This window comes from Hippocampus guttulatus, chromosome 1, assembly GCF_054856545.1.
Source record: "Hippocampus guttulatus isolate MCC_2025c chromosome 1, RoL_Hgut_1.0, whole genome shotgun sequence".
In the NCBI taxonomy this organism is placed as follows: Eukaryota; Metazoa; Chordata; class Actinopteri; order Syngnathiformes; family Syngnathidae; genus Hippocampus; species Hippocampus guttulatus.
In genome coordinates, this window is record NC_141261.1 from 14,503,677 (window position 1) to 14,527,156 (window position 23,480).

General features: G+C 44.8%; 3 protein-coding genes across 7 annotated transcripts; 2 read left to right on the forward strand and 1 right to left on the reverse strand.

Moving 5' to 3' along the window:
* Window positions 1–225: 225 nt before the first annotated feature.
* Window positions 226–11,233, reverse strand: senp7b (SUMO specific peptidase 7b). 5 transcript variants are annotated; one of them, XM_086112230.1, is made up of 23 exons: window positions 9,842–9,957; window positions 9,213–9,297; window positions 9,059–9,120; window positions 8,811–8,984; window positions 8,560–8,651; window positions 8,350–8,489; window positions 8,022–8,229; window positions 7,756–7,946; window positions 6,895–6,928; window positions 6,619–6,819; window positions 5,455–5,678; window positions 5,296–5,360; window positions 4,392–4,508; window positions 4,200–4,319; window positions 4,020–4,112; window positions 3,856–3,923; window positions 3,707–3,747; window positions 3,006–3,049; window positions 2,857–2,925; window positions 2,393–2,543; window positions 1,339–1,461; window positions 1,086–1,187; window positions 226–885 (listed from the first exon to the last, which is right to left on the reverse strand). In XM_086112230.1, exons 1-22 carry the CDS (start codon window positions 9,850–9,852, stop codon window positions 1,101–1,103), a joined length of 2,400 nt encoding a protein of 799 aa, XP_085968356.1. In that variant the 5' UTR covers window positions 9,853–9,957; the 3' UTR covers window positions 226–885; window positions 1,086–1,100. The 5 variants fall into 5 exon arrangements, with proteins under 5 accessions (XP_085968356.1, XP_085968348.1, XP_085968325.1 ...); XM_086112222.1 differs by lacking the exons at window positions 226–885; window positions 1,086–1,187; window positions 9,842–9,957 and adding an exon at window positions 11,108–11,233 and having other exon boundaries at window positions 1,244–1,461; XM_086112199.1 differs by lacking the exons at window positions 226–885; window positions 1,086–1,187 and having other exon boundaries at window positions 1,244–1,461; window positions 9,077–9,120.
* ftcd (formimidoyltransferase cyclodeaminase) lies at window positions 11,160–18,910 on the forward strand. Its single transcript, XM_086112252.1, has 14 exons — window positions 11,160–11,262; window positions 12,320–12,503; window positions 13,049–13,177; window positions 13,270–13,358; window positions 13,844–14,023; window positions 14,138–14,275; window positions 15,100–15,231; window positions 15,312–15,373; window positions 16,846–16,972; window positions 17,047–17,208; window positions 17,327–17,370; window positions 17,446–17,584; window positions 17,680–17,775; window positions 18,708–18,910. Exons 1-14 carry the CDS (start codon window positions 11,206–11,208, stop codon window positions 18,789–18,791), a joined length of 1,623 nt encoding a protein of 540 aa, XP_085968378.1. The 5' UTR covers window positions 11,160–11,205; the 3' UTR covers window positions 18,792–18,910.
* Window positions 18,911–20,580: 1,670 nt separating this feature from the next.
* pomca (proopiomelanocortin a) lies at window positions 20,581–23,315 on the forward strand. Its single transcript, XM_086112265.1, has 3 exons — window positions 20,581–20,611; window positions 22,562–22,683; window positions 22,760–23,315. Exons 2-3 carry the CDS (start codon window positions 22,570–22,572, stop codon window positions 23,216–23,218), a joined length of 573 nt encoding a protein of 190 aa, XP_085968391.1. The 5' UTR covers window positions 20,581–20,611; window positions 22,562–22,569; the 3' UTR covers window positions 23,219–23,315.
* Window positions 23,316–23,480: the final 165 nt, after the last annotated feature.

Below are 23,480 nucleotides of genomic sequence, written 5' to 3' on the forward strand. Positions count from 1 at the left end.
TCTAGTAGGCTTTTGCTGCTTTTTTTTTTTTTTGCTTTCTAGCAGAAATCTAGAGGGGATTTGTGTTTTCTACTGTTTATAATTTATGAAAACATTTATGAGCTATTATAAATACCTTGACTATCTACCTTGACTAAGCCCCCAATTCAAGTTGAACAAAAGTGGCCTCGATGCGTGCTGCTGCCACCAACAATGTTGTGTTTGTGCCAAATATACCATTGAGAATTATGGCCCATAAATTTTAATGTTTGTTAAATCAGAACATGTAAAATTCAGACTCATGATTTGAGCTTTTTTTTTTCCCTTCAGCGGGACCTGGGGTCTTATTAGATTGCAGTTCATCGTGATGCCCCAACCCCTTGAATAACCAAGATATATTTTCACAAGTCCGTAACCATCAAGAAAAAGTCCGTCTGAATCAAGAGTCGCACTGTAGCCTCGTGATCTTTTTGTACTGTTTCAAGTCATTCTGATTTTCCCACTATTCCCTTCCTGTCAAATCAGCACCAGATTCAACTCAAAGTGGGAACACGAACGTGATTCCAGCTTCCCGTAACACCTCCGCCACCCCTTTGTCAACAAGAGCGGACATCTTTTATTGGATAATGAGCTTAACAGACACCGGGGGACAAAGTCGAGTGCTGCAGAACATTTGTCTCAAGATCACAGCACAAAATACTCAACGTCACCCCCACGACGCTTGTTTTAGTTTGAAGTCGAATGGACGCAGCCGATCAGGATCAGTATCTTAAGGACAAAGATTATTTTTGGAGTCTGGGATTCAAATCCGTTAATCTTCCCCTCCCATTGAGCAGATTAGCCCAGGCTACGATGGAATGAGTACCACGCAGGATGCAGTGAGGCCCAGGACCAAAGAGGACCGGACTGGGGGAAAAAAAAAATGGAATTCATTGACATCAGACATCATGTTGAACAGAGGCAGTAAAGGTTGAAACTCACTGAAGTACCGAGATGTGTTTTGAAAGATTGCGTCGCAGAGCAGCAAAATGAAAAGTTGAACTGAAAATGTTCTCGTTGAAAGACCCCCCCCCCCCCCCCAAAGAAACAAACAGAAGTCGACCTACTGCTGTGTGATCCTGCTAATGAGCTGTAAGCTGACTGATCGTCTGCAGGCTCGCTCTCGTACCTGACCTTTCACCCCATCCAACGTACCAAGACCAAACGCACTGCAGTTCCACAAAAGAAAATCAATCAATCAACGGAATCACGGAGAGCTTCAAAATAATCGATGAATCGTGTTTTATTGTGTTTCCATAAACAATATTTCTAAATATACAGCAAAGAAAAATAAGAGTACGATCTTCAAATCGTTTCAACCTGTGACTGACTCTTGTGAAGCCTCATAACCAAGCGCCGGATCTCCTCACGTTTCTGTCGCACCTGTTGTCGTGGAAACCAGCGAGCCAAATGTAGAGGGGGGTCAAAGTGGACCACGGGGTTCTGGGAAGCAGAAGACGGCAATAGATCAATGTGTGACACAGGCTTGTGTTCATGTTTCTGACAGAAAAAAAAAAAAAAAGAAGAAAAACTGCGGCTGCAGTTTAAAGTTTGGCCAACAGGACATAAACGCACCTTCACTTTTTCTCCTTACTTTTGAAAACAAATATCCCTAATTCCGAGTCGCTGGCATGTTCAGATACTTTCTCTTTTTTCAACTTTCACTTGAGTGATGGTTTGCAATATCAGGCGGAAAAAACAGGAACGAAAGCAACATGGAGGATCAGGAAGCGTTGAAGGAAACGACAACTGATGTGGAGAAGAAATATTTATGATTTATGGCCTTGTTAAAGAGAACTGACCATCAATGTGTTGTGTCTTGAACCCAGCCAAAACACAAAACAAAACAAAAATCTGAGTTTTGCGCATTTGAGAGTCGGTCTAATCCAAGGGGGGACAACTAAAAGGTGCATTTTTTCAGTTATCAATAATTAATGTGCTTATTTTTTGCTACTCTGCTCCCTACATTAGTATGTTACAGTATTTAATTAGCAGACAAGGGTGAGCCAATGCTAGCTAGCGCTGCTAGCTAGCGAGAACGGCTAATATAAGAGAGAAACGATTGTTTTTCTCCCCATTGAGCCAAATTATCAAAAATGAGTATGGTATGTTATTGATAGACAACATTCATTTGGACTTTTTGCTTTTGTACCTTTCTATTGTGTTTTACATTTACTTCATTCGGTAAGTTGGATCAGTACTAATTTTACCAGTCTGTACATCTACCGAAGAACCGAGTTGGAGTACTTTTGCCACGTCTGCGGTACACCGTATTTTTGCACATTTCAATGGAGATTGGGAAGTAAAAAAACAAAAAAAAAAAACAACTAACGTCAAGGTCACAAAGTGGAGTTAGGTCATATGGTGTCATCACCTGGAAGAAGCTCTCGACGTACTGCAGCAGGTACAAGCCACAGTCACTGCTGTTGTCCTGCTGCGGGACGCTGCAGCTGTAGCTGTGCATGCTGTCTGAGGAGAAGACGCGATGTCGTCCCTTACGTTCTTCCCACTCCACCTGCAGGTAGCTGCACACGCCATTGTTAGGGCCCAGGTGACTCTTGCAAAGTTATCGCTGCTTAAGTCTGCTCAGTGGTTTGCGGGAATGTGCCCACGAGAACATGTTCAAAGCACTTCACTTTTTCTAATTTTTTTTTAGCGGTGGGTTGAATTATTTGCAGGTTTATTAATAAAATAAATAATCACCTTTTTTTTTATAAGTGGACTTGGAATTCTGAGAGCAAGGCTATGAGATAACAGAATGTGGAAAGAGTGAAGCATTCTGAACACTTTTCGATACTTTCCGGGTGCACACTCTTGGAGGTGAATGTAAACGCTCACTCTCGTAGAAGCTTGCAAGCATGTTCATGCTGCTGCACTTTCAGAGAGTCCATGACGAGGATGCACGGCCTGCAGGCGAACATGAAATAGAGTCAAAAATAAATGATGTCACATGGAGGAGCTATTCACCAGTTGGGCAAAATACTCACTTCGTCAACGTGACCTCCCTCATGCAGCCTTGCTCCGTGCATGCCTGAGAGAGAAAAAAACCCCCCCACCCCATTTCAATCTTTAGTCATACGATAATTGAGACACCAAAATGCAGGGATGTAATGATTGGACTAGTAGACTTCTTTACTATTAAACATGTTATAAATGTCAATTCATTTGATCATTGTCAGACAGAATAATTGACTTGCAATTGAAACTAATTATTTTATAAAGAGCCCCTAAGGTGACATGGAAGGGAAAAAAAAAGCAACTCTGTGTTCCCTCGCAAACAAAGTTTATCTCTCCATCCATCCATTTTCTGATCCGCTCACAAGGGTTGCGGGGGTGCTGGAGCCTATCCCAACCGTCTTCGGGCAGTGGGGGGGGGGACACCCCTGAACCGGTTGCCAGCCCATCACAGGGCACACAACAACCATTCACACTCACGCTCACACCTTGGGCCAATTTAGAGTGTTCAATCAGCCTCCCATGCATGTTTTTGGAATGTGGGAGGAAACCGGAGTACCCGGAGAAAACCCACGCAGGCACGGGGAGAACATGCAAAGTCCACACAGAAAGGCCGGATCCGGGATCAAACCCACGACCTCTGCACTGTGAGCTCGACGCGCTAACCGCTCGACACATCTTTGCGAGGGAACACGAATCCTTCCACCTTGGCTCATACGTCTGCAATATTTACCGGCGGCTGCTCTGATCTCATACTGAGGAGCTTGGATCCACCTAAAACAAGAGATTGTGTCAAAATTGCAACTGGATGTCGGAGCATCTTGCAAGCAGCCGCTGAAGGCTCGACCAGTCGATTGAAATATAGCTTGTCAATGAGCTTACTTGTACGCTGCTCATAATGGTTGCCATCCTGACCCGGGAAACAAATGACAGCCAAGTACCAGTGAGCCCTGCAAGAAACACCGGGTCAGGCGCGAGCAAAAAAAAAAAAAAAAAAAGAGGGGTAGGAAAAAAACATTTCAGGACTACCTCCTAACTTGACTTACTCCTCATTGATTGGCACAAAGAGAAAATCTTTAGTGAATATGTCAACATGGCGAGTCCACGTCTTCACCCTCTGGTGGCGCACGTACTGATCTCTGAGAAGAGAGAAACCCCCCCGCCTGCATTTTATACACATTGTCATTTCCTTATCCAACATGACATGAGCTTTTCCTTTTCCTTACGGGACAAGAGTGGCACCCTCGGTGTAGCTTTGCCGTCTGCTTAGGTGTTTGAAAAAGAAGCTGCTGAAGATGTGACTGCGCTCAGCCACGGCGCGGCCCCCGCCCTCCACGAGGAGGAATCTGGGTGAAGACGCCAGTGAGGGAAGGTGAGCGATGCTCCTTTCCAAGGGTTGACGTTTCCTGTGGACTCACTTGAGGTAAAAGTCGATGATGACATCGTTAAGGAACTGCCCACTTTCCAGACAAGCCAAGTCCTCCTTTGTCACTGTGATCCGGCCTTTGGAGGGCGCCGCCGGGTACTGAATCAACCTGTCCGCCAAATAATGTCACGCGGTCATAAAACGCTTCAAAGATTGGCTGTAAGGCAGAGGTATCAAACTTATAGCCCGGAGCTCTATCTGTCCCCACGGATGAATTTGAAAGTGGAAAGAAAATCCGGGAGTAACCTTTGTTACGATACAAACGTCTGTAAGGCCGTGAATGTGTGTATGCGGAGTCAAGACCTGCGCTTGGACGAGAAAGCCAAGTAAACTGGAAGAAAACAAAACGACAAACAGACGAAGAATTTGTTCTTGTAATTTTAGCGCAGTTAAAGCCGATAATTTATAGAAGTGTGCATTATCGGTTCCAAATATTGACTTTCAAGTTGTGCAAACTTCAATTGCTGTGCATTTAACGTGCATGTGTGCGTACATTTTTTTTTTTTGCATGTCTTTCTGGAGAAATCTGAGGGTCTTATTCATGTTTTGTGGAATGACACGACATTACTGCGATTGGCTGGCAAGCAGTTGGCGTTGTACTCCGCCTACTGCCCGAGGACAGCTCGGATAGGCTCCAGCATGCCGGCGACCCTTGTGAGGATAAGCGGATTAGAGAACGGATGGATGGATATGACATCAAAGTTTTTCCTCATGTTCTTGCATTGCTTTGCATTCAAAAGAAAAAGCAAAAAACTAGAACTTACTGTTCTTCTTATTCATCTTGCAACGACTTTACTGGTCCAACCCAAATGACACTCCCCACGACCCCTGCAATAGGTTTGACACCTCCATTTACAGCAGACCCTGGTCAATATAAGTATGAGGTCGTCTTTGACCTGCTCGCCAGCTGCAGAGCAGATGCCTGATTCCTGCAGCTTCTTCTCAGCGGATTGGCTATCTCCTGGGAGACAAACGCAATCGCACATGAGAGGTGGACCGCCCCCTACGCAACGACCGCGGTTCGCGGGGACGCGAGACAAAAAGGTTCGCCTTACCGGTGACTGACCCAGCAGACGAAGGAGGTGCTCATCCAGTGGGGCGGGACAGCTGTGGATGAGTAGCAGCCCATCGGTCCAGCTCAGGGGGGAGCTCAGCCCCCCCGCCGAGGAAGAGCGGCCATCCTTGAATTCCGTCATCTCCAACATGGATGCCAGCAGTGCGGCCTGGGCTTCGGGAAGCTGCTCTGTCATCACCAATAGAAGGATGGAGCACGGCGGCCCTGCGGTCCCGAGAACGACCGGTCAATTATTATGACTTCACACGGGCCACGAAACGACGTTTTTGAGGCCGAGAAAAAACATTCAGACAAGATTTTCTCCTTGATCTGGCTGGCAGTTGGCAACCACGGCTGAGTACACTTTGCTATTCTACACATGACATTGGAATGTGAATCACTTCACTGGCTCCCTTTACGTTTTGGAGTTCTTTTCAAGTTTCTATTATTTGTTTTCAAATGGCCCCACCTCACACCTGTATGAGCTCCTCTGCCCCAACCGGTGCCTCGGGTCTGCGGACCAGACACTAGACACAGAGGTACCAAGAACTAATCGGAGGCTCGGAAGGGATGAAGCCTTTTCCATTGCCGGTCGTTCTCTTTGGAACGTCGTCCCACTGAACAAGTCCCCTCGCTGCCCATCTTGTGTTCAACTCTCATGAATTTTTATTCTTTAGCTTTTGACTCAGCATGAGACCTGAGTTTTTAGTTTGACTATTTTTGTTATTTATTCATTTATTGATTGTTGTTGTATGAATGATTTTTGCTCCGTGTCCAGCACTTTGCATGCAGCGGTGGTTGTTTTCAAGTGCTCCAGAAATACACTTGAGTCGATAACGTAAGACAGACTTGAATGACTGCAGACCTCCACCAAATCGGAACAATTAGGACCCAATAATATTTGGATGTACAGTCGATATAAAATGTCGATGCAGCACTGTTGAAGAATGCCAGGTTTTTGTGACTAAAGACAGAGAAAGATGAATCATTTGTTATATTGTTATATTGAGAGGGAAGAAATGTCATCTGCGCTGTATGTTACGCATACAGTGCATTTGACAATAAAGCTTATCCAATCCAATAATTTCAAACCTTATTCCACAACAATGTGACCTATCAACATGGAGGGCAGTGTGGGTCACAACAGAAATCCTGGCAATTTTACCTGAAGCACTGGTTTTCTGCATAAAGGTCATCTCCCTGTGCAGTACGTTGGCCTGAGCGTCCGTCACCCAGAGGAAAAGCAGCGATGGAGCGGGCCCCACCGGATCAGCCAGCAGAGTCCCATCCAAAGCTACACCGCCGTCCCATAAGCCGTAGCCTCGCACTTGTGATGCAACCACAGTGACCTCGCCTTTATCTTCTCCTGTCGGACGGAGAAACGCCGACACATCAGACATTCCGACACACAGGCGCACGATTGTGAGGAAGTGTTTGGTACCTTTAAGCGGCAGAACGATTCCACTTGATGTAATCTGGACACAGAGACACCAATGTCTCGTTAGAACCTGGCGCTTTCTCAACAGGTCATACTTGTCTAATATCAAGAGCAACTAGTGGCAGCTGGTCAATAAGAGGGTGCTAGGGCGCACATTACTTTCCTTCAGGGCATTTTTTAAAAAATAAATAAATAGTGATTTAAAATTTAAAATGTCAAATTGGATGTAGATCTGTTTCAAGATGAGCGGGATAAATAGCATGTAGCCAATTCTGACTAAAATGGAGGTTTTGCTGTGTTCGTGTGTCGTCGGATGAGTGAGGCACTTCCAGTCTGGGGCGCATGTTTCTTTACCCATCGACGCTTGATGAAAGTTTGACGGTAGCTCCTCTTCAATGCAATAGATAGTTTCCAAGTTGGGGCGTAATATTAAATGACATGGCCGCCGTCACATCTCTGCTCAGCATCTATGCACGCAAGCACTTTGTGGAGTCAGTCAAATAAAAAATTGGAACTTCCGGTCGAGTCAAGCATGTTCACTCACTGGAGTTACGAGTTATTGATTTCAAGTCTTATCGTACCTCACCATCTTTGAAAGTAAGGGTGCTGACATTGGTTGCGAGCTTACTCTCATGCTAACTAAGCGCGGTTGCGCTTCCGCAGGAATATAAACAAGACGTCACTTGACGCTCCTGTTTCAATCATTTTTAAAAAAAATTGTATATATGTCTGAAATGTTGAAAAATAGCAATTTTCTACGATGTTTCGTGTGAATCTCCCGCAGAAAACTTCCACTAGCCACCACTCAACACAACAGGAAATGTGTCACTTGGCCACACGCTATGAAGTGGTTTTACATCTCACCATCATCTTCCCGTTGGCGCGAGAGTGAATCATGCCGACGTGAAGAGACAAAAACTCCAACTCCAGGAAGGACGGCAGCTTCGGGTCTCCTCCTGGTGTCTGATGAGGTATTTGATTCCAAAGAGGAGTTTGGTCAATCCGTTTTCTCTCATCACCTTCGTCGGGCTCGTCGTCCTCACTGGACAAAACAACTGGAAGAACGGAAGCATTGAGACGTAAGATGGTTGCAGCAAGGAAGGTGCTGGCAGAGTTTGCGCGCAACTCACTGGGTTCCGATCGAGTCTGTTTCCTGCTGCGAGAAAGACCAGACACTCTGCTCGTTTTCTTCTTCTGTCTGAAGGCCATCCAAATATTTCTCTCTTTCTCCCCTGGCTCCTCATTTGATTTGCTCCTATTGAACTTCCTGTTGAAAATTCGATGGGCATCAGGCGTTGTCTCCAGTGAAGAAGACGCTTCATTTGTAGCCGAAGTGGACTGAGAAGAGGATGAAAGACAAGCAGATCATTTAGGAAGCATCTTAGAATACATGTTTATTTGTACAACAACTTGACTGACTATACTGCAGCAACTGATCACATGAGACTTGATCGTCACCTCGTGCATAATATCAGCTGTCAAGACTGTTTTGTATCCTGGCACGGAGGAACTCAACCTCCCATCATGCAGGCGTCCTCTCAGCTCAGTCAGGGAGTCATAGGCTTCCACGGAAACACGTTTACCCGGTGAACAGAAACCTGTAGGCAAACGTTTGCATTGAGACGTGCAAACTTAAAATGGGATTATTGCAAAACCAGAAAAGTATACTTTTGCTTTTATAATCACTCCTCTGTGGAGGAAGACGGTCCACGTCCAATACAGGCCGTTGATAAATGTCTGAGGCGAGCTTTGGGCGCCATCTGTTGGACAAATTGGACAATGAATTATTATTGTGGTACGGCGATACCTCAAATTACACACGTAATTGGTCCCGTGATCTGGTTAATATACATAAATAGATGAATTTGTGAATAGCGAACGCATGCAAGATCAACTCTTACTACTGCTAGCAAGCTCACCTGTATAACAAATTAACCGAAGAACTCCGAGGACGAGGAGCTTTCGTTGACGGCCGTGATTGGCTGCTACTGTCCCCTGCTGCCGTGTGAGTGGTCGTTGATACTTCTGTGGGCGGACTTTCCAGTCCCATCAGCTTTTGGACAACTTCTTTAAAGCACAGTTTACCATGCGCGCTGTCACAGACACAAGAAACCCGCTCATCAAGTGACCCTCGCCCGATTATCAGTTACTGTATTGTGATACCTACAGAAAGCGTTCTCCTGACCTCTGACGATGGAGGCTGCCATGACTCCACCCACGCCCTGATTTCTGATCGAACACAAAATTAAAAACAGAAACGCAACGCTTCTGATTCGAACTCTCTGGCGACGATGCTTTCAAGGGCATTAATAAAAGATCACCTGCAAGTTAAGCGCGGTGCTTTGCGGTGAGTGTAACCGTTGGTGGGTGGAGTCAGATGCTGCGATCGACGTCTTCTTGGGGATTCTAAAGAAACGTCATTGTGTGACAAAATTTAACAAAACAAAAAATATATACAAACACACACACGCTATTTCTCTTTGTCACTATTTTGTTGTATAGTTTCGTGTCCGAACTTTGCTACGCGTGGGCTTAACGTTAGACAAAATAATGCAACACCAAAACGTCCCTGCAAAACATAGAACTACCCGGTGGGTTTGGTTAGTCAGTGAGTGCCTACCACACAAGTAATAAGTATACCAAGTTAAACGTATCAACAGTCTTCGTTAGAATCCGCCAAAATGTTGGCTGCAGGCGCAGCCGAATGTCTGCACGTATTTCCCCAAAAATAAAAAACTGTTCGTCCATAAACGTGTTGCAGAGAGGAACTAGACGGCTTTGGCGGTGAACTTTTATACGAGCTACTGTTAACCGCAAACTCGCTCGCTAGCTATAGCTACCAAAGCTGCTTAGCCGGCTGGTTAGCCGCTTGCTTAGTTACTCCGATACAGCCGAGTGAGCTGTTCAGTTTCTACATCCTCAAAACAGTAAAGCCGAACGACATACTAACACTTTTGTCATTGCGGCTCGTGAAACGTTACAACGAATTTCCAAAACACGCTAGGAAGCATTTTTTCGTCGTCCACAAATTGAGCTGCACATTACGCAAATACGTAATTACGTAATCTACGTTGCTTCATTACGCCACAGACGTTGAACTATGCTGGTTGGTACCAACCACCGCTTACACAAAAAGACAAGAAAAACGGAATAACAACCATCATATAATTTGATTGGTCCAGTTTAACCAACGTTGGCACACTTTTTATGATAAATTTCATTTGTCAGATATTTTGCCGTCTTTGGTTCAACACTGTTATGGGAACCATTACCGAGGCACCTTAATACAGTAGGATATGATATTACATTATAGAAAACACTGAAAAAATATAAACGGCCGACGAGTTTCTAAGATTTCATCCAAGGCTGCACCGACTTTACTGGATACTGAGCCATGGAGAAAGCAAAAGAACTGTCAAAAGAACTGCCAGAAAAGGTAGTTAAACTTCAGAAATCAGGAAAAATATATCAAAAGCTATCTAAAGATTTGAAGAAAGGCGATTGGTGGATTTGTAAATGGTAAATGGTGATGTTTTAACTGACAAAGTGAACATTTAGTGGTTCTGCTGATACCAAGCCACCGTCAGGTAAACCAACCAAGATTTCAGCCACAAGTTCAGCCAGGAAGATCGTTTGGAATGCAATGAAACCCAAACGAAACCCAAAAGTGGCACATTTGATTCAGTGAAGACTAAATCCTTCGTGAATGTGCGTAAATCCTATCCTCTCCCTTCACCTTCTTTCCAGTGTCTTGACGGTGCCAAATGTAAAACTCACAACCAACAAACGTGCATGCTTTCTGCCTCTGAGCATAACATGGGCAGAAAGCCCACATCTCCTGTATGATGGTTCGTGGTTCATAAACTAATCAAGTTTCTTATAAGTGAAAGTGACTGCTCGGTCACATACACATTCGACAGTTATAATCACCTTTCACACACACAGGTTTAAAAGGTGTTGTTGTCCTCTCATTTCGATGAGTTCTAGTTCATGTCCAACCAAAGAGGATAACATTCCGTAGTTTTCCCTTTTTTTTTCCAATCACTGACTTGCACATGAAACAATGTTTATCAAGTTGGAGTTACTTATTGTGAGGAGCCGAATGAACTTTGACCGGAAATCCTACCAATTGATTGAACATTTAGCACTGTCTGGTTGCAGGGCATCTACTGCAGGGCCGCTGTCTGCTGTGTACTCAACATTTGTGATGACCTACTGTTAATGATTCAGCTGTATGCGCGTGTGTTTCTGCGTGTTTCAGGAGCGGACAGATGTATCCAGCCAGTTCTTGACAGAGGTCAGCGTAAAGACATTATGGCATCTGAGCTGGTTGAATGCGTCCCCAACTTCTCTGAGGGCAAAAATCAAGAGGTCAGTTCTTTGGAGTTGTTGTGGAATTGTCTGATGTCCCACTGCTTCTTTCTTTCCACGAAGGGTTCGCCAATTTCATCCTGTGATACCTTGTGATCTTTAAATCTGTAAACATGCTCATGTCATATGTGTTAGGCCCGCCGCACACCGAGGCACACGGCAATTGGGAAAAAAAAAAGTTGGCGAAACCTGTACCAGCACCCTTGCACAGATAACCAATTCACTGCAATGGAAAATGTGTATTACTGCATTTGTGAAACAACGTTTTGAGTTGCCACATGTATTAGCGTTTTTTTTTCTTTTCTTGAAGAACAAACAACAGCGATTTTCAAGGAAGAAGCGGAAGAATCTCCCTGTGGTATAGCTACAAGCTACAACAAAAAAGAGAGGAAGTGGGTTAGAAACAAAGAAGAGTGTGTGGAGCGCACTCGTGTCGTTCAATAACAGAGACTCTCCCTGCTTCACTTTTTAGATGCAGGTACATATAAAATGATACATGTTTAAAGTATTATGGGGAAGAAAAAATAAATAAAAATATACAGTATGCTGTATTGGAACGGCTTGGCAACTGGATCCTATATCCGTATTTATGTATTTATTTTTGATGACACAATGTAACAATTTTTGATTGGCTGTTACATCGGTGACATTACGACACTATGATGCGAGTTTTGAGCGTGAATGGTTGATCGTTTATGTGTGCCCTGACAACCAGTTCAGGGTGCTCCCCCGACCCCCATACTGCCTGAAGACAGCTGGGATGGTCTCCAGGACGCCCGTGAGCCTCATAAGGACAAAGCGGTTCAGATAATGGATGGATGGACAATTGGCTCTCTCTCTCAAAAATAAAAAAAGGGAATTCATCAGAACATTACAACTTACTTTCTGGAAAATAGACTACTCTTTAAATCCCATGGCATTCAGGGGTGCACTGGAAAGTTATGTTTGACTGATGTTCATCCCTGGAAGGGGTCCATGGATCACAACAAGTTTGAAAACCTCAGATTTGAACCACAGAGAAAATGGATGGATTTTGTCACCGTTTGTCAACTTTCAGGTTATTGATGCCATTTCGGCGGCCATTAGCAGCACACCTGGATGTACCCTGCTGGATGTCGACCCCGGAGCCTCCACCAACCGGACCGTCTACACGTTTGTGGGCTCTCCTGAAGCTGTGGTGGAAGGAGCGCTGAATGCAGCCCGTCAGGCATTCAACCTCATTGACATGAGTCGCCACTCAGGTCAGTCCGAATAGCACCTTTAAACACGCAGTGGAGGGGGGAAGAGATAACATCACGTCAAGAACAGTCTGCTGTATAAAATTGACTTTTAAGAAGTGATTTCGAGGTCCCCAATTGTACATCTCCTCAAGCAGGTTCTTCCAAAGTTTTGGTGCCCGAACGGCGTTCAGAAATGTGCTCCGAGTGTTTGGTGTTTAACTCGAAAACTCAGAACTTTGTTCAAATGTACCGTTCAGTTATTCAGAGTGCCTCAAATAGGAGTGCCGGGGCCTCGTCTGTTAGGCAGTCCAGAAGGAAATACTGTAGTGCTAGCAGGAGCTGCTGATTGGTTTCTAACATGCGGCATTTTTCTTTTTAGTTTAAAATGGCTTACCTTAGCACGATTCCTGCGTCGCATGGTGGCCAAAGATAGAATCGCGGTCATTGTCAATCGTGGCTTTGTTGTGAACTGGACGGGGGAGACGGATTTTTGATTGATATTGGAGAGCAATGAGTTACAGTAAACTAATTGTTAGAAAGTGATCGCTTGGATTCCATACGTGCAGGTGAGCACCCTCGTATGGGAGCGCTGGACGTCTGTCCTTTCATTCCTGTCCAGAACGTCAGTATGGAGGACTGTGTCCGCTGCGCCAACATCTTCGGACAGAAACTGGCGGATATGCTGCATGTGCCAGGTGGGGATACCACGTTGTTTTGAAAACAAAAAGTCAACGTAAATTCTGAAACTTAAAAAAAAAAAAGAAACGAACGAGCTTTGTTTCCTCAGTGTTTCTATACGGCGAAGCAGCAAGAAGCGAGGCACGGAGGAGTCTTCCGTCTGTGAGAGCCGGCGAGTATGAAGCTTTAGCAGACAAGGTCAGACCTTGAAAGCAATCAGACGCCTGCCATGCACAACATTGTGGCTCATGTTTAATTGTGATTTACAACCACTTTCATCAGAGATCATCAGGTGTACACGGGAAATCTTCATAAGTGCGGATGTTTCTTTGCCCATGCGTGATATCCTGTCAGCTTGGGACAGCATGTTAGTTCGGCTGGTATGCTAGTCAACACTATTAATGAGCCTCATGTGAAGGTGGATAATTTGTGCTGAATAGCTGAACTGAACAAAAAAAAAAAAGTACCATGGGTTCATTTGGTTCATGCTAGATGCATGGTGTTGATGCTTTATGGTCCTTTCCAATTTAAGGGCTCTGCTACCATCTTGTGGCATCTGTCCACAGTGACAAACCCCTTTCAGTGCCCGGTGTCAATGATTTGCAGATTCTTGCAATTGACATTTCCTTCCCTCCGCGGCGTTTCACTTAAAAAACGTTTTTTTCCATGTTTTTGCTGTCCAGCTGAAACAGAAGGAGTGGGCTCCCGATTTTGGCCCCGCCACCTTTGTGGCATCATGGGGCGCCACGGTTACGGGCGCTCGTAAGTTCCTCGTTGCCTACAATGTAAACGTGATCAGCACCAAGGAGCAGGCGCATCGCATCGCATTGGACATAAGGGAGCAGGGCCGAGGAAAAGACCAGGTGCACGTTGGGAATATTTCACTTGATCATGCTCCCTTAGTGACAATGAGCATGTCAAACATCATTTTCCATAAGCTCTCAGTGACTAGATGTGTGTGTTTGGCTACGTCCCAGCCGGGGTTACTGAAAAAGGTTCAAGCCATCGGCTGGTACTTGGATGAGGCCAATCTCGCTCAGGTGTCCACCAACATCCTGGATTTTGAGCTAACGCCCCTCCACCGTGTCTATGAGGAAATCTGCAAGGATGCGGAGGTCAGAAGTTACGCATACCAACAATGACACATGTACAAGACTCTTTGGGTCCTCAATCGTTTCTGCGTATAAAATTGAGGGAACTTCGCCCGTACCGCCCCTGCAGACTACATACACGCCCACTTTCTCAAGATACCAGCGGAACGCCCGACACGCGTACCCGGGAGAGGGGCGCTAGGAGCGGCCACCTTGACCGAGGCACCAGCCTCATTAGGACAATGTCATGAAAGGGGCGTGGCAGCCCCTCCCCCTCCCTCACAGAAGAAGCTCTCTGCTTCAAATAGGTTAGCGACCCTTGGAAATCAAAATAAACAGAAGGAAATCAAAACAACACGACAGTTAGCATGACGTGACACACGCTCGGTGGCCGCTGACGGCAGCGTACAGAAAAAAAACAAAACAATGAACAGACAGGAAGAAAGTAACTAAATACAAGATAAGTGAGGTCCACCTGGACACGACACGAGTGGTTGAGGGAGCTGATTGGCAGACACCAGGGACTGGACTGACAAGAACAGGTAGAAATTAAAAAAGTTAAGATAAGACAGAAACGTGGAACACAAGACACAACATGGAAAAAAACCCCTAAAGACTGTAAAAGCTAAACTAAATCAACAAAAACGCAGTTCACGATAAGTTCAAATAAGTCATTAAAAGCTCTAACAAGCCATTCATGCACACGATGCAATTGTGCGTCCAATAGCTCGAGTAGAGAGATATGAAGACTACTCTGCCCGTTGTGAACTTTACCGTGTAAAAAGAGGAACGTGAGCCGGATTGCCCTTCCACTGACACTGCTCATACCCCCCCCCCCCCCCACCCAGGATCTGAAGCTGCCCATCGTCGGCTCTCAGATTGTCGGTTTGATTCCTCTCAAAGCTCTTTTGGATGCTGCGGACTACTACATTGCTCAGGAAGAGCTCTTCATCGTGGAAGAGGAGCATAAAGTGCGCCTGGTGAGGAAAGCTTCACCTCGAGAGTTCTGTCACAGGGCTCCATCGGGTTCTAACCTCTTAAAGCTTCCCTTTGTGATCAGGTGATCAGCAAGCTGGGTCTCGACTCTCTGGGTCCGTTTAAAGCAAAGGAGCGAATAATTGAGTGAGTTTCAACTCCTCTCAGTGTGTGAAGTGTGTGAAACTATGGGACTCTTGTTTTGACTCAACTCCTTTACTTTGGTCAAAGTTTAAAAAAAAAAACAGCCTCTGGTGTTGCGACTTTTGGCCCATCGCAGGTCGACAGAGAGAAAAAAAATCCCTGCACACAAAATACTTTCAAAGCTCATGCTTTCATGCTATCAGAACAAAAGGTTCCCATAACTTTGCTTACGAAGCCTCAGGCGGTTGATTTATATTCGACCAGGTCGTCGCAACAACAAAGCACTGTAAAACAGCCATGCCAGTGTAACACTTTTGCCCATGGCTAATTTTTTTTTTTCCCCCCAGCTGCGATTCCGCCTTCTCTACAACACGTGAGGCGCACTTGCAACAGACAATGAGGCGCTCTAAAGCAGCCACGTCAGTGGACTATGTGAAAGGAAGATGCATTTTCTGGGTGTGGGCATAGCTAGCTACCTAACTGCCCATCGTAATTGTGCCGGACAACCACTGACGCAAAGGTGCTGAAGTTCCTCATGTGGCCCTTTTCCACTCCACTTGTGCTTGTGCCAGTTCCGGGCCAGTGCCCGAGTTAGCACGAGTTCTTTCTTTTTCCACTACCGAAATTGGCTCTAGTTCTGATGCTTAAAACTGGTGCTTGAGCCGGCTAGTTATTTGTGGGGGACAGACCAACTATGTCAGGGGGTGGGGGGAGGGGACAGTGGGCGGGGTTATCATGACGTTTGCAGATGTCGAGGACTCACTCCCTGGACACATGGCAGTTTTGCACAAACTGTTGAGCGGCGAACTCCGGCACAATTGCGTCCTACCAGCAGAGCGATGACAGATGTGCTCAGCTAGCATGCGATCTCCGACTCGCAGCCAGCCTCGTGAACATCTACAATGATTAGTAAAGATAGAAGAGTTTGCCGATTGCATATCCCTGACTGTTATATACTACATACAAGTATACTCGATGCTATGCTAAGTTGTCCAGCAGATGCCAATAGCGCCTTATTATTATTAATAGCGAAGGCGCTCTTGGGTAAACGTCGACATAAGCAGTGACATTTGGACGCTTTACGATGATGTAATGACGTCGCTCCTACTTGGTTCTTTGCAGGTGGGAAACCAAACACGTTCCGCGTAAGAAATTGTTAAGCACAGCACTGGTGCCGAATGAACACCAAGTTTGTTTTGGCGTTAAAGGGGTAATGGTGGACTCTTAAGTGCATCATTAGACACTGTTTTAGCCACACCTAAAAATAAGTAAATAAACACACAAATCAGGAAAACTAAAATGGTGAGAAAAGAGCACTGAATCTCTTCAATTGAATAAAACAAAATTCTCAATTTTTGCCTAGTTTTTCAGCAATTATCATCAAACATGTATAATGTTTTTAAAAACAAACCTCTGAATTCACTTTTCAGGATCTAGAAAGAGTAAGCAACGAAGTATTTTGTACGTTGTTACAGGTACATGGTGAGGTCAGAGGACAACGGCCGCCTGGCATCTCTTTCCTTGCAGCAGTTTGTTCGCAGCGTTGGCGCTCGGACAGCCGCCCCTGGCGGAGGCTCCGTCTCTGCCGCCGTGGCCGCTCTGGTAACTTGGCAGAAGACAAAATATTGTGCCCCACGCTAAACCTTTTCATCGCGGCGACAACTTTTGTTGAGCAGGGAGCAGCACTGGGCGCCATGGTGGGCCAGATGACATATGGCAAGAGGCAGTTTGAGGCGGTGGACGGCGTGATGAGGAGACTGATTCCTCCGTTTCATGATGCCATGAACGAGCTGCTGCGTATGGTGGACAGTGACTCGTCTGCCTTCAAGGCCTACATGGTCTCACTTTCCGCGTCAGATGACTTGTTGTCATCTTCTATTTCTTATTTTTACAATCTAGTGAGCTTCCGGAACATCTCCGGTTTTGTGCTTCAAATCCGCTCTGTTTTGATTCTAGGCAGCGCTGAAGATGCCCAAAAATTCTAAGGAGGAAGTAAAAAGGTAACTTCAGAGACCAAGTTGGTCTTGCAGCGGCACGGAAACATTTCATTTGGATGATGTGTCGTGTCCTGACAGGCGTGAGGTGGCCTTGCAGGAGGGCCTAAAGCAAGCAGTGAGCGTGCCGTTGGCTCTGGCTGAGAGGGTGAGCACCCTGTGGCCATCGCTTAAGGAACTTGTCTTGTACGGGAACGTCAGCTGCAAATCGGATATTCAGGTGGGGAATTGTCAGCGGGGAAATCGGTCTCGTGTTATCATGAGATGTTTGAGCTGGAAGCACCCGGGTATGAGCGTTGTCTGTGTGGCTTCCAGGTTGCAGTCAAAGCCTTGGAGACAGCAGTTTTCGGGGCCTACTACAATGTCATCATCAATCTTCAAGACATCACTGATGACAGTTTCAAGATGGAGGTAGGTTTCCACGTGCCGTTTGGATGAGTCTCCAACAACCTTTTCACCACGGTACCATACATACTTTCGGGGGACAGAAGACGGACGGACCTTTCTATGATGTTAGTTTTTAAGTTTGTCAACAAAAGTTCCCACACTACGGATTTTACCACGCATTGTAATTTATAGCTTTGATGTTTCAGGAAAAAAAAATCCACCTGTTGCTGTATCTAACATATTACTATTTTACATATATTATTGTTATAATAGTATTATTAAGAAAGTCTGATGTGCTAGAGAAAGGGAAAAAATGAGGACAGATTCAGAATCAGTGAGGAAAAATCTCAAAAATGTATTTGCATCATTTAAAAAAATGACCAGTGTTATTTATCTGCGACAGACCCCAGACATAAAAAATAGGCATTGAACAGTTTTAGTCATATTGTGTGATCATCTCAATACAGAGCAACACACATTGGGGGCTCGTCTCATTTCTTAGATTGCAACTTCTTAGATCCTTGCTCCTCTGTTAGCATTGGCGGCGCATCCTACCAGAAACGGAAGAAAAACCTAATCGGAAATCTTGCTGCATCTCCCAAAACACAAGTTATTTGATTTCAATTCAATGGTACTCAATCACTCTTCTGCCACCTGCAAGTACCTTGGCATAAACAGCTGTAAAAAAAAAAATAATAATTAATTAAATTAATACATGTGGTGGGGTTCCACAACATGTATTTTTTTAAATTTAGTTTGAAAATGTTTTTGTTGTGAAATGCGGGCAAGACACTTCTTACATTACCAAAACTGAAAATATTTTGTTGAATTTCCCATCCTTAAATTTTGTTGCCTTGAAATTTTGAGTTCACTCAATGTTTTTTTTTTTAAACAGTCTATTTACATTGTCGATTAAGTTGATCTCACAGTGACCTGATGTCCGTTCTGTTTTGCAGACTCAGTCCAGAGTGTCGGCATTATTACAGGAGGCGCAAAATTGCGCCTCCACCATTCTTGAAGATGCAGACAAGCGGACATGAGCCTGCTCGTCTGGGTCCTTTGAAAAATTGTGTTGAGCAAATTCAACGCAACATTGTGATGCCGGATGATGGCAGAAATGTTTGACCACGAGTCATTAAAAAGTCTTTGCTTTGGGTCAGTTCGTCTTAAGAGCCATTACTTGACATGCGTCTGTTTGTCGGGGATGTTCAAGGCCACAAGAACGGCTAATGGCGCCGCATGTTCCATTAGAGGCAAAAGTATTTTTCAAGAAATGGATGTATGACCTTGGAAAGGAGGAGAAAATGTTCTAAATGGTCCACACGCATGTTATAGTTCAGGTTCAGTGTTTGTTATTTGGTCACGAGAATTTTTATGATGTTACGTTCGGGGTGAAAAGTTGGCTAGTTAGAGCCTAGTTTAGGTTTATATTGCCATCACAAACTGTTGCCACCATCATCAACACAAGCACATTCTGAAATCATGTTCAAACATTAATTAAGAATGCTAAAAATCCCCGTAATTAATTACACCGACATTCTATGATCAGGCGCCTGCTGCCCGCGTTAGCTGGTAGTAGCTAGCGGCTTCCCGCTAGCTATTTTAATCTTAATCTTCATATAATTTTGCTGTTATGATGTATGTTTTCCTCCATTTTTTTTATTTAGTTAGTTTTGGGAGTACATGATGTAAGTGATGTGGTTACCATACAGTGGGAAGTATTGGAGTTGATATAAGATGAAAGGTTTGGCTGTATTCAGCACTTGGATCCTCACAGAATTGTTTCCTTCTGAAGAAGGTAAGCCTGGAACCAAGAGTGGTTCACACCACTGATAATATTTAAAGACCACCTGAAGTGATTTCAGAGATTTGCGTCTCAAAACAATACATCGTTGCAGATTGCTGAAAACATGCTAAAACTGAGAACTATAAGTATGCAGTCCTCAGTCGTGAAAACTGCTATTCACCATTTCAGTTTTCCTGATTTTTTTTCTCTTTTTTTCTCCATTGGGTTTTTTACCCTTTGGAATAAGTCCTGCCCCACTATTCACCTCTTGCAATCAAAATTATAGAAATTCGATCGGGGTTATAACGTAAGCGGGAAATATAACTTAACTCATTCAGTGCCAGCCACTTTTAGACATTTCTTTACCCTACCATGTGAAAAAAAAAAAAATACCGGTACTGAAAGGCCGACCTGGTATTGAAAGGGAAAAAAAACTAAATGTAAAAACATCTTTGGCAGCAAATAAGTTAAAAAAGGAACAATCTGTACAAACCGGGAACGAGTCAGCATTTCACTGTGGAACAGTTTAGCAGCACCGCCAGGATATAAAGGTTGAAAGAAAACGATTGAAAGCCAATTTTCAAATCTCAGAGGCCAAGTAGTAAAGCCTAGAGAGGCATGGAGAATCTTATTGAGCGATGCTGAGCCTGCAGACAAAAGGACGGCGGGGCAGCAGGTGTGCAGATGTGTAACCGTACACCTGGGTTTGCAGGTTCAAATCCCAGTGACGACATACCGACCTGGTGTTAATCTACGGAATCCAACGTTTGACATTTGCCGCACAGCAGCAAACCATCTTTTTTTTTTCATCGTGTGTGGCTTCCGTGATGAAGTGACGCCTATTAAGTGATGCTTTTGTCACAGGGTCAATTATTTAGCAAATATTCGTCAGAGAAAAACTGGGGAAAATTATGAACGTCATTAGTGCGACATGTGTGTATGTGTGTGTGTGTGTGTGTTTGCGTGTGCGCATGTCTGTGTACGCCTCTTGGCTGACAATATAAAAAGTGGACTGATCCAAGAGGACACAAGAAACCAGCACTCATCAGAGAACAAGGCAAAGACCGACGAGAGGTAAGACTTGTTTTCCTTCTTTCATTCATAAATCTGCTCAACAGAAAAATTTTAAATCAGAGATGGCTTTGTGTGACAATTTATTTTTGCTACAGGCCCAACATATTATTATATTACATAAGTTACTTTTAGATTATTATAATTATTATTATGACGACGCAATGTGCTAGAGGAAAAAAAAAACGTTTACTTGCTGATTCAAAGGGTTTAGTACAAATTTGCTGGCGAGTGTTATGCTCGACTTTTTCGACAGATGAAATGCTCAAAATAAACCGAAAACCACAACATGGCACTAAGGAGACCATCTAACCCCCCTTTTCTCTACCTCTTACTGGTTGTGGGTGAGCTGGAACCAATCCCAGCTCACTATGAAGGAGAGGCATGGTACACCCTGGACTGGTCGCCAGTCAATCACAGCACGCGTGGAGACCGGCAACCATTCATATTCACGTTGATTGTAACTGAGTGCCTGCGTGTGGGGGAAAAAACAAAACAAAACCATCAGTGACTTGTATCAGAGCCCGCTTACTTTAATATCGCCAAGCAAAGCACCAGAACTAACAAGAAATCCTGGACTGGTCACCAGTCCATTCCAGGGTACATAAACGCAAACACATTTGTGACGGACAACTTAAGAGTCAAATATACTTGACAGCTATTCGGATACTCCACACTGGAAGGCCTTGAGATTAATCCAGAAGCTCAGAACCGGGGTGCAGACGATGCATGGTGACAAAGCACTACTTTTGTCTACGTGGAACTTCACAATTGACTTCAATATAGCTCCTTGACACCAAGATGCCACAACACGCCACCTCGGGTCTATTATATAATGTATACCAGACACTATTTGAGGTACCGAGAACTTAGCGGAGGCTCTGAGGGGATGGAGACTTTTCCGTTGCCGCTCCCTCTCTTCGGAAAGACCTCCCGCTGAACGTTGGGCAAGCCCCCCCTCGCTGTCCAACTCGTCTTAAAATTCATTTTAATTCTTTGGCTTTTGACTCTGCATGAGACTTGATCTTTATTTTGACTGTTTTTGTCCCTCCCACTGTCTGTTATTAACTTATTGTTTTATTGTTTGTTGTTGTATGAATTATTTTGTATACTTTGTATACAGCAGTGGGTTTTTTTCAAGTGCTCTGCGACTACTAAGACTAATCAACTCAACTGTATTTCTAAACTTTTGTTGCGTTGGCCGGCGCACGGCGTGAGTTTTTCTGCATATCACTGTTTTCTAGTAAAAAGATCTGAAAAGGTGAATTTGTGCACGAGCACGGTGTATAGAATACCTGTGGTGTCCTGAGATGTAAATGACCCGACTTACACAAAAATTTGAGAAACGGCCATTGTATGGACTTCACAACAAACTGCACTTCGGCAGAAAGTGAACAATTCTTCCAGAAAGATGCTTCAAGGTGTTGTCACACGATAAACATCAAACAAAGAGAATTTCCCATTTTATAACGACCACATACCCCAGTCTTTAGTCTGCTAGCTGAATGCTAATATTAAAACATCATGGTAAAACACCATAGAAGGGCTAACGAATAACATGTAGCACCTATTCGGCAGAGTTAGAACCCGTTAATCAACACATACATGGAGACAGAAAAAACCCCATCAAAAGGCGCATATTCTTCATCTTCTGCAGAGAATAACTAATAGTATTCCTCAAGAGTTGTGATGTTTCCTCTGTCTCTGAATGTATTGCCTGTATGATGCTGCCCCCAAGCGGTCAAGGCGCACCGGATCGGTACAACATCTATCTGATCAAAGTCGAAAGTGTGACAAAAAAACATTTATTTAGGTCATTAATGTTTGTTTTTTTGAACAACATTCAAGCCTCATTTTTCTCATTCAAGACACTTTGTTTTGACAGGAGTTGAAACTTCTACTTTTAACACAGTCCTTTTTATTCAAGCATTTGCATCCGTGTGTACCTGATAGGCAGCAGGATGTGTCCTACATGGCTGTTGGTGACCGCGGTGCTTGTGGGTGTGGCCGGAGGAGCTGCCAGTCAGTGTTGGGAACATGCGGCTTGTCAGGAGCTGGATTCAAAAAGCATGATGGTAAAAACACGACTGTCGCCTGGCCGTAGATGATCCTGCAATCTCACTTATTGGTGTTTACGTCACCTCACATCAGGAGTGTCTGCAGCTCTGTCACGCCGACCTCGGTGACCTGTACCCCAACTCGGCGCCACTCCGGCCTTCCCCCGCGCCCGACTCCGACTCCTCCCCACCCGCCAAGCGCTCTTACTCCATGGAGCATTTCCGCTGGGGGAAACCCGTCGGCCGAAAACGCCGTCCCATTAAAGTCTACATGTCCAATGGCGTGGAAGAAGAGTCGAGTGAGGTTTTCCCCGGGGAGATAAGGCGCGATTTAAACAATAAGCTCCCGGTGGGCGCAGAGAAAGAGCTGATGGAGGAGGACGGTGTCCGGAAGAAAGACGGCTCCTACAAGATGAAGCACTTTCGCTGGAGCAGCCCGCCCGCCAGCAAACGCTACGGCGGCTTCATGAAGAGCTGGGACGAGACCAAGCAGAGACCGCTGGTCACGCTGCTCAAGAATGTCATCAACAAAGATGGACAGATGCACGAGTAGCGATAGGTTTTACGCGAGCGGTCGGCCAAGAGTTGAGAGGCTGACCGCCAAGTGTGTTTTGACTGTAAATATTGATGACATGGAAACATAAAAGTTCTTGCAAACAAAAGCCTTCTAGCCTGCTCCTTTGAGTCTCACGCAACTGCCATTTCGCCCTCAAACATGACTGAGGGGGTCTCGCGCGCAAACGCTTACTTGCCAATAAAACGAATTTCGGATCGGAGTTTGCGGGATGCTGACAGCTTGGTCACCAGGCCACATT